The 10,726-nt window shown below is 43.5% G+C and overlaps 1 protein-coding gene across 1 annotated transcript; it reads left to right on the top strand.

Moving 5' to 3' along the window:
- Positions 1–925: 925 nt before the first annotated feature.
- wdr32 (WD repeat domain 32) lies at positions 926–7,682 on the top strand. The gene is made up of 7 exons (XM_071909575.2): positions 926–1,606; positions 2,733–2,846; positions 4,823–5,020; positions 5,955–6,157; positions 6,653–6,733; positions 6,819–6,964; positions 7,301–7,682. Exons 1-7 carry the CDS (start codon positions 1,134–1,136, stop codon positions 7,670–7,672), a joined length of 1,587 nt encoding a protein of 528 aa, XP_071765676.1. The 5' UTR covers positions 926–1,133; the 3' UTR covers positions 7,673–7,682.
- Positions 7,683–10,726: the final 3,044 nt, after the last annotated feature.

The raw sequence follows: 10,726 nt of genomic DNA, 5'->3' as shown, positions 1-10,726 counted from the left end.
TTCGGCAGCCTGAGCTTCATCCCGTGGATTTACTGTCACAGCATGTCTTTCCACGAACATTTGCATACACGGTAAAGCGTTGCTGTCATCATGTTGCACTACTGCCAAAAAAAACACCTCCTTCAACGCTTGACAATCTTTATTATAGGTTATGCCACAAAAGTAATCACCAGGACCAAGGGATTGTGTAACTGGAGCCTAGCAACATATAGCCCTGTGGTTTTTTTTTTTTTTTATAGGTATTTTTGATGTGATATTAAATATTTAAGTGTATGTAAACGATGCAAAAGGTGTCATCTCTCAGAGGAATGGTTAAAAGAACCAACCTGCCCCCTTGTGTGCACTGCAACAAATGAAGTGTGATGAAAATGGACACCGTAGCCTATTAGTTAAAACAGTAGGCATGTTAATTGTTCTTTTAACTAGTACCGCCCATTCTTTGATCTCAATAAAGTATCCAGTCACTTTATCATAACGCCATCAATACACAAATGAACATCCAGCAATTATCCAGCAGGTGGCAGCATCCAATCAGCGACTGCACCTCAAGTGGACAAGGAAGCGGAACTTCGTCACTTAATTTTATTTTGCATTTGTTTATGATGAGGTGAACAGTGTCAAGTCAGCTAGAATAACGATAGGAAACTTCCGTATATAATTTTCAAAATAAAACCTTTATTGACAAACGGACGTTGCCGCGTTTTGAATCACAAAGCAGCAAACTGAAAATAAAGAATACATTAAGGAGGAATCCGTAGTAAATCTAATTATTCCTCTGTGTGTTACGATACATTTTTGTTGTTATAATATGAACACCCCAATACTTGTTTTTTCAAAAGTGACAAATCTGCGCTTTTATTTTGAAGGTTAAATCTGTAAACTTCCGGTGTTGTTCCAGCTATCTCTAACCAGTTTGACGCGGCTGATGAGGCGCTGCCAAGTCTGACAACAAAATATAATTTGGCTAACGTTACGTATACAGTTGAAAATCCACAGCCATGGGACATTAAATGGTTGGAGGGAGACTTGGTTTCATGCTAGCTACGTAACTAAAGTCGGTCTACTTTTCGCCGTTGAACCGAGACGCTGCGCCCCAAAACACAAACGGGTCTCTGGACCCTGGAGAAGCTACAATGAGCTCGGAGCACCAGAGCGACAGCGAGGACGCCGACGAGTCGCAGGACAGGCCCAACAACGGCAGTGTTTCCGACAAAGAAGAAGACCCCGACATCGAGGATTCAGATGATGAAGATGACAACCCGCGGAGGGTTTCTCCCGCCCCGCCGAGGAGCAGCGGCAGCGGCAGCGGGGACGGGCGGGAGCGTAGTGCGAGGTCGCCGGCGTCCGAGGAGCGTGAACCCCGCTGCCAGACGGCCAAGGAACCGACGACTGGGAGCAGCGGCGGGACCGTTAGCGGCAGCGGGAGTAGCCTGTTCTCCTGGCTGCAAAGCAGGACTATAAGAAGAGGTATCTTTGTGGATCCAGCTAGGGATAACTTCAGGACCATGACCAACTTGTACTGCTCAATGAATCCAGCTGCAGACTCTGTCAACCTGAGCACTCAGACTCACGGCGCTGTGTTCAACCTGGAATACTCTCCGGATGGGTAAGGCAGCGCTGCTTTTACATTTTGGGCCTTTTACTGACGCTCATATTCACAGGGTTCCCACTGGCCTTGACACCCCTTGAAAGTTTATCGATTTGAGGAAAAATGAAATGAAACAAGGCCTTAAAAGTTTCTGAAAATGAATGAATGGATGGATGGCCTTAAAAGTACTTGATTCTCCCAAATGCAACATTCAGTAGCCTATGCCTCACCTCTCTTCATTCCAGTATCAACACTTCACATCCTGAGGAAAACCCTGTGATGGAGATTTTTGTTGTTACAAGAGCAGTTTTAAAATTGAGGATTTCACCAGGTTTTCCTGACTTGACAAGATCATGAGTGTAAATTCTCTCTGATGTCCTCTATGATGTCTAATTTGCCCCAAAACATGCCAATTCTATCTTTAAATTTCAGTACAGTAAACCTAAACTTAGGACGGGAAGGGTTCAAGCCTCAGCAACGAGACAACAGATGTCGCAAATAAATCCTGTAGCCAAGCCAAGCCAGGCTGAGAACAACATGGGTCAAATTCTGTCTGTGCGCACATTTGACAGCAAGACAAACTGTATTTCCTCCCTGCACACTGACCTCTGGGGAAATGCATTTGTGCAGGAATTAAGGCTGCATGTGCAGATCAAAGGATCCTAAACCTGTTCAGCCTCGTATCTAAATTTCTCAGGACCTAACTGGGAAAACTAGTGTTATCCTGGGGTACAGTGTTATTAATGTTATTCTCATTATTACTCCCCTTGCTATGGGAAAACCAACCACACCTATTATTTTTGTGGAACAGAGTTTACCCACCGTTTTAGGTTGACATGAATCTTTATGATGTAAATCCATAGTATACTTCATGGGAAATTAAGCTGTATTTCTGAAAATATAATAGATTTTTGGTTACATTGATGATTGTTTGCATTATGATAATCACAGACTGCATGTCATGGTTTACAAACCTTCTAATTTCTCACTCCCAACCCAAACGCTGGTGTAGATGTATGAATGATGTCCAGAAATGGAAGAAAAAGATGAGTTTCCTTGTGTAAAATGGCCATTGAGGTCAACCTCTTCTTCTTCTACGCTTCAGTTCAGTACCTAACTGATGGTGTGTGTCTGTTCTGACCAGGTCGGTGTTGACTGTGGCCTGTGAGCAGACCGAGGTGCTGCTGTTTGACCCCATCTCATCCAAGCACATCAAAACCCTGGTGGAGGCCCACGAAGACTGCGTCAACAACATAAGGTGTGTGTTTTATTTTTTTAACCTTTATTGATCCAGTGAAGGTTTACAGAGCATGCATGCTGTCTTTCAGCAACGTCCCGCTTCCCATTCACACAGTTAACACACATTCACACCTGGGAACTGACCAGTACAACCACCGTCTTCTACTGTCGGCCACTGGGAAGCTCTACTGGAGCTGTTTGGGGTGAAGTGCCTTGCTCAAAAGCACCTCAGTTTAGGGCTAATCCTAATCAGGGAACAAATGCTCAGGATGGCAACTTGATCCCTTCAAACATCTTTATTGGTCTTCACATTTCGGAATAAGCTCCTTTGTCAGGACATGAAACGCGTTGGCCAATAATGATGATTGAAAATTGGTTGTATCAGTTTCTTCTTTGTATTTGGTTATGATTTGTGTGTATGATTTTATGTGTGTGTTTTTATAGGTTTGGACTCTTTATCATAATAGGGTTTGTAAGCGTTTAATGTTGTTTGTGTCTAACTTTAAATTTTGTGGATGTTATTTTAAGCTAGCTTTTAAGGGTCTGTCTCTTCTTAAAGTTGTTTTGTTATCATGTGGCCTTTTTATGTCTTTCATTTCTTTTTATTCTCTCTTTGTATAGCGCTTTGTAAACTGTGTATTGTCACTAAAGTTTTACTTACTTACTTAAAGATGATTGAAGGGATCAAGTTGCGATCCTGGACCTTTTTTCCCCATTGCTAGTAGAAAAACTATTTTCCGAAATCAAATTTGTAAGGCACATCAGAACCCTCAAAATGTTTTGTAAATCGAAAAAGAAGATGCAGCTTGTGCGTCACTACGGTTTAAAAAGTTGAAAACAAATCTTGGCAATCCTTTTCCTGTTTGACAGTGTGGAATAAAGTCACATAAATGTCACTGAAGGATGGGCAGAAAAGAAGGAAGACTACAGTAAAAGTGTCCCAGTGATGTTATGTTTTTTTTTCCAGGTGATTTTATGTTTTCACATTCTTTGGACATACTTCTGTCATTTTTTCCCCCCCGTTATCTTTCCATAAACAGTAGGAGAGCAGAGAGGGATACACAGCTGGGGAGACAGAGGATAAGTTTGTGGCAGGATTCAGTTTGTAGGCCAGCAGGTGTTTATGTAGTTCCAGATCCGGGGGGGTTTGTTCACCTGTGCACCGTCTCTGCAAAGTACCATTTCTAACTAAAAGAGATTGCAGTCTTCCACCGCACCCCATTATCTTTTTTGCTTTTTTTGTGTTGTAGACCTGACCACACTCTTGGGCTCCCATTGTGCAATGAATTGTAGGATTAGACTGATACATCAGGCTCATGCTGGCTTTTTATTATATATCAGATATTGGCGGATCAATGTCATCCGCCTCCGATGTGATGGAGGTTCCTCCCTCAGTCTGTAAAGTTTGCAATGAAGTTTTTTCTTTGCATATTTTACTCATTCGTTTATTTGTTCAGTCATGTTTTTCGTAAATTAATTCTTCATCTAAAGGCAGAAATGTATCCCAAAGTTCCCCCTACTACTGAGTAGGCGGGCGGGGTGAGTCACCCTCCCTTAAAGCAGCTATTAATTGTAAAAGAATTTCATTAGTCTGCGTTTCATTGGAGACTTTTAGTGTCCTTTTATGGTCTAAATACTGTTTCAGAGGCTTTTCCATCCTGACAGTAACAAAATTCTGGGAGAAACACTGAAAATGATTAATTTTTTGGCATGAAAATGGTCAAATTTAAAGGTGTTGCATATCAGCAAGTATCATCTATCTGCGACTTCAATCTAAAAATATCGATATTGGTATTGACTTTCAAAACCCCATATCTGTCCCTAACTAACTCTAAGGAATTATACACATAAAAATCTCATAATAGACCTATTTCATATCAGCATAGCAGCAAAGCCCAAATGTTCAGACTCTATTGTTCTTTTATATGACGACGGCAGTATGTCCACTGAGAGTCTTAAATGATTTTTTTGTCTGATTATTTGCCCTCTCTACAGGTTTTTGGACAATCGTTTATTTGCCACCTGTTCCGACGACACCACAATTGCATTATGGGACCTCCGGAAGCTGAACTCGAAGGTTTGCTCGCTGCACGGCCACGCCAGCTGGGTGAAGAACATCGAGTACGACACCAACACCCGGCTCCTCGTCACGTCCGGCTTTGACGGCAACGTCATCACATGGGACACTAACAGGTGTGTGTGCAAGTACATGTGCATAATATACAGCGCACATGGTAACAAGTAAACATGGGAAAATCATAAATGCACACATTTAAAGATGAATGCGGTGATTGTGCATTGTGTGTGTTTCTCTGCACCCGAAGGTTTTCAAAGGTTTTTTCTTTGATGAGTAATTAAATCAGATGGATGCTTTAAAATTGTTGGACATAATTCTGAGAGGCACATTTACCATATATTACAGAAGGCAAGCTATATTGTGAATGTATTATGTGCTTTACCAGTTCATTGTATAATGTATTGTCTGATTTATACAATGAAATGAAAAATGGCTTTTTCACTTTGTTAGCTAAGTCTTTATATCATAACATACACCTATTTAACAGTAAATTCCAAAATGTTTATTCTCATATTTTTGTATCAAAATCCAATTACTTTTACTGGGGAAATTTTGTGGTTACTTCATGGTGTACCTGTAGGCGAATATACAAAAAAATCCAATAATAACATCACAGATTTTGAAACCTGCAATTTCACAGCTTTCAAAGTGAGATGAGTGGGTGGATTTTGGGGGAAAACCCTGTTTTCTTTTCCACCATGACAGCATGGTTATGTTCCACTGGCTGAAATGTATTCAGTTGAAAGAAACCAGATTTTGAGACGGTTTAAGATTATGCGAAAAGCATTTCACAGTAGATTGCTTCACCAACTATACCCAGTATGCAACAGGCTTCACTGCTTTACTCTCTCCATGTTTATTCTGGTCCAACCCTCCCACTTTTGAACAGCCCCTCCCCGCTTTATGTCCCGCTCCACCATCCTGTTTCAACCGGAAATACATCGAATTACAGAAGCAAGACGCCATCGAAATGCCGTGCCCTTGTGACTTTAAACACCGTTAAAACTGTTCTGATCCTTCGTCCTTTGATCCTCCGTCCTTCCTCCGCAGGTTCACGGAGGACGGCTGCCCGCACAAAAAGTTCTTCCACACCCGCTACCTTATGAGGATGCGGCTGACGCCCGACTGTTCCAAGATGCTCATCTCCACTTCCTCAGGGTATCTGCTCATCCTCCACGACCTGGACCTCACCCAGTCCCTCGAGGTGGGCAGCTACCGCATGCTGCGAGCGAGACGGACTCCGCTCAGCTCAGGTGAGATGAGGGTCTGCTGCCTGGTGGGTTTAAAAAAATCTACTTGTCTCTTATTTCTTTACCTCACACTTCTCTGTTACACACAAATATGGAGGGACACAGGAGTATTTGTTACATTTGTTGTCTTTGTGCAGTGGTTTTGCCCTTGCTCTCCTTATTTATTTGGTTGCAATTGTGGTATTATATGAATTTAAGCTTTTTCCATTTTTGCATTCATTCTGTGAATTAATGCATCAGCCAAATGCTTAAATGTAAACATTAAAGATGACCCTTCATTTTGTTTCCTTCTTCTCCGACTCTTATTCCTGCTGTTTTTGTGTTCTGATCACACCCGGATAAAAGCTTAAGACAGTTTTGTTTCGTTTTTTTTGTTCTGGTTTTCACTGTCTGTGTTAGTTCCTTTCTGTTAAATCTCCTGCCAAATCCTATTAGCCACTTCATTATCGTTTCCACTACTTGAAGAAAATCAGTTTTGACCCTCTTCTGACTCTGTAGATGGAGGCACATCGGCGTCCCGGTCGGCTGGGACTCCTCGCCAGGGAAACGACTCCAGCAAGATCCACCCTCATAGAGAAGGTCAGAGAGAAACTCGTGGTGTAAAAACTGAGTAACAAATGCCAACCCTGGTTCTCTTAACTGATCATAATTATGGTTCTCCCAGGCCTTTCTCCCAGGAACAGCCTTGAGGTTCTGACTCCGGAGATTCCCGGAGAGAGAGACCGGGGGAACTGCATCACCTCCCTGCAGCTGCACCCTAAAGGCTGGGCCACGCTCATCCGCTGCTCCAGCAACATGGACGACCAGGAGGTGAGCGGCCTTTGGCTACGGATACACCTGACATTTCACTAGGCTTGGGCCAATATCCGATATCACCTGGCTGCGGCACCATGTGATGCTTAGATCACAACTGTGCAAGCTTTTAACCTTAAAAACCTATAATCTACTAGCAACCTTCTCCCCATAAGTCGCTGTGTTTTGACATCACAACAAAAAGCCACTAATGATTGGTTGGTCTCACTGTGGGTCCTGGACCAGCAGTAATTTTGTCGTTCAGGGACGACAGCAACACAGCTAATACTATTGGTCCCGGGTCTGCTGCAGTGACATCCAGCCCCTAACCCGGTTCTCTTTTCCCCCCTGTAGTGGACGTGCGTGTACGAGTTCCAGGAGGGGGCGCCCACCCGGCCGCCCGTCTCCCCCCGCTGCTCCCTCCGCCTCACCCACTACATCGAGGAGGCCAACGTCGGGCGGGGCTACATCAAGGAGTTGTGCTTCAGCCCGGACGGACGGCTCATCTGCTCCCCATACGGCTACGGCGTGCGCCTGCTGGCCTTCGACGAGCGCTGCGGGGAGCTGGCCGACTGCCTGCCCGTCCAGACCAGCTGCCTTAGGGAGGTTCGCTCCATCTACTCGCACAGCGACGTGGTGCTCACCACCAAGTTCTCCCCGACACACTGCCAGCTGGCCTCGGGCTGCCTCAGCGGCCGCGTGGCTCTCTACCAGCCCAAGTTCTAGTATCCGCTGCTGTCGAAACGGGGATACACTGCAGACCTGGGCACTAGCAGTAGTTGTGATAATCCTGCACAGGTGTGGAAGGTTTGGGAATGTATGGAAAAAGAATTTGGTGATGTAAGTTTGAAAATTGCACAAGAACGTGTGGAAAGTACAGAAGAATATAAGTTATGTCCCAATATACACCAGACTACATGTTTTCTGTGGTTTTAGACCCCCGTCATCTCACATATGCAGATATTTGTTGCTGTGAAGAACAATCTTTATCTATAGAGTGATATGGCATCGTTAGCAGGGACAAGACGACTATCGGCGTTAATCAAAAGTAATTAAGATGTTGGAAAAAGTTTGAAAATTTGAATTGAAACCCTGAATAATGAATGAATAATGAAACCCTGAATAATTCCTAGCATTTGTTTTAAAGTGCTTGGTGGACCAGATGGGTGGGGTTTACTGCATGCAGACAATTCAGATGTCAGGCAAGGCGTCAATCACAGTCTGCCAGGATACTAAATCGACTTTCAAATACTTGGCTTAATACTGTGATTTTCTAAACTTTCCGACACTCGCTCTTTGTGGGGAAAGCCCCACCCGTCTGGCACGTAAGGAGGATAAAACAAAACCGTGAAAGTATTTGCAAATACTGTTGGGGCCCAGGTCTGCAGCTGTGGATCAGACTGTGTTTGGGTGGGAACCATCAGCTGACTGCCACTGAACTGGAAAAAAAAAGATTTAAAAGAAGGTGAAGACGGCAAGTGTGCTGACTCCACGGTCAGGATGGAAACTTCCAGCCTCTCTGACCCTGAACTTGAAAAAAAAAAATGAAAACAAAGACTTTGAGGTAAAAAAAAAAAAAAAAGGAGGGACTTTGAAGACTATAGCTGAAGACTGAGGAGAGGGTTGCAAGCCCAAACCTCAAAGCTGTTGCTCACCGCTCGCTCGGATCCAGAGATGCAACGCGGCGTCACTCAAAAGAAAACAGACGACTTTGTCAGATTGTCTGTTGGGTCTTTTTCATACTAAAGATTAATTTTGATCTATAACTATAGCATTAGATAACTTTGAATCTTATTTTGAGACTTAAGTAACACATCCCGATGTTCCTTCCTTGGGGACGAAAACACTAAACGATGCAAAGGACGGACGTTAATCGCAACGAGACAAACAAGAAAGCGGGCATGCTTTGTGTGGACCGTCCTCCAGTACGGATCGTGTTGCTGGGACGTTTTTTTTTTTCCGTTCTCAGCTGCTCCGCTCTGCTCAAGCCTTCTCCATAGGTGCTGCTTCTCTGCTCATACAATCTGAACTTTGACCCCCGGACCTCATCATCGACCTCTTTTCCTCTGCGGCTCATGGACGGTGACACCTCTCCTACCTGCTTTTTCTACTTTTCGTTCCACATCCCCACCTTAGTTCCCCTCATGGTCTTTGATGGTTTTTTTTAGCGCTTTTATCGGTGTATTTCTGAAGAATGTTGTCGACACTATTCGTAGCACGGTGTATAAGTTTGATTCGTTTGATTCCTCGGTCGCCTTGTGCGGACGTTGAGGCCCCTCTAGGAGTATTTTTTTTATTATTTTTGGAGACGCTTCTCATTTCCACCTAATATCTGTGTTACATTATGTGCGTTATGCTGTCTTGACACTAGAAAAGCCCAGCTGCTGTCAACAAACTGCTGTTTTGAATTTTAGAACTGAATGAAATATCTCGGCTTTCAAAATGTCCCGGCCTGACCTTTTCGAGACCCACTTTCTACAAACCAGTATGGTTAGATCTTGAAAACGATGCAAGGAAATAGTATTACAGACCCCCCCCCCCCCCCCCCCCCCCCCCCCCCAGTTGATGACATGTTAACCTTCTCTTAGACCCCAAAATCCACTGGTCTTTCTAGTGTTAAGGCAGTGATACACCGGGCAACTTTTTGGCCAACAATCCCAAAGGAGTTGCTTTAGGAGTTGCAATATTGTTGCCAAGAAATATTTGACTCGTTTTCTGACCTTGTAGCTCATGTTGTTGGTTTTTGCAGAGTGCTGTCCATCCACATCACCGCCCAAGTTACTTCTACTAATTTCTTCTCTAGGGAGTGAATGGGTCGCTCTGATTTCTACACTTCACAACTGTGTCAGCGTCGCCATCGCTCTTGTGTTCGCTCGGGAAAAACCAATGTAGTATAGCTACTGTAGGTCTAAGAGCCAAGCAAATGCCTGGATATTACACCTTAATGACAGTTACAACACATAGTGACTGAAGAATAGATAGTAATGTACTGTTATGTAAGGAAATGATAGACATGAGCCTATACTACTATGCATACCAGCCTTTACGAATATCCTCCTTTCTAATTTATGCGAGGGTGATGCTCTGTGTGGAGCCGTCACATGCCAAAATACGTCTTAAGATTGTTTGGTCCAGGCTGAGGTCGCTCCTCACCTGCTTCTCCTCTGCAGTGAACTGTGAGCTGAGAACTACAAGTGACCATCTGATATTTTGATCAGTCCATAAACAAGTCTTTACATGTGGCAGCAGTTGAGAATGCCTGAGTGGGAAAGTAAAAAAAGCTAGGTGGGAGGTGGAAAGTGACGACACTGAATATCTAAAAACGACTCTGAACGCAGATGGGATCTCATAATTCCCAGCTCACAAAATGTTTCATCCTGACCCGGTCCTGTATGTGAGAAGGAAGGACGCGTTTTACACTTTGTACCTCAGTTAACTGCTCAAAATGTGTTCAGTGTTCTGTATTTCACAAATGGGATCAGTTCACTTTCAGTTCATTCAATTCATATTGCACTTTTTACTAAAATTACAGTGCTTATAACCAGTCGTAAAGAAATCATTGACGATGAATCCTATTACATTAGTGACTTGTAGTTGAATTTTTTTTTTTTGACTGAACTGAAAGTTGATCAGGCCCAGCCATGCTGTATATTCACTGCTGCTTTTTAATTCACTTATTCACAAGCTCATCGGTGAGAAGTGTCTTATCTGCCATTTTCACTATGGGTATAGCAACTAAAACCTGGGTTCGTTTTTACGATTTTTTTTTGTTTTTTTTTG

This window comes from Centroberyx gerrardi, chromosome 17 (genome assembly GCF_048128805.1).
Source record: "Centroberyx gerrardi isolate f3 chromosome 17, fCenGer3.hap1.cur.20231027, whole genome shotgun sequence".
Lineage (NCBI taxonomy): Eukaryota > Metazoa > Chordata > Actinopteri > Beryciformes > Berycidae > Centroberyx > Centroberyx gerrardi.
This window is presented reverse-complemented; position numbering and strand designations above follow the sequence as displayed.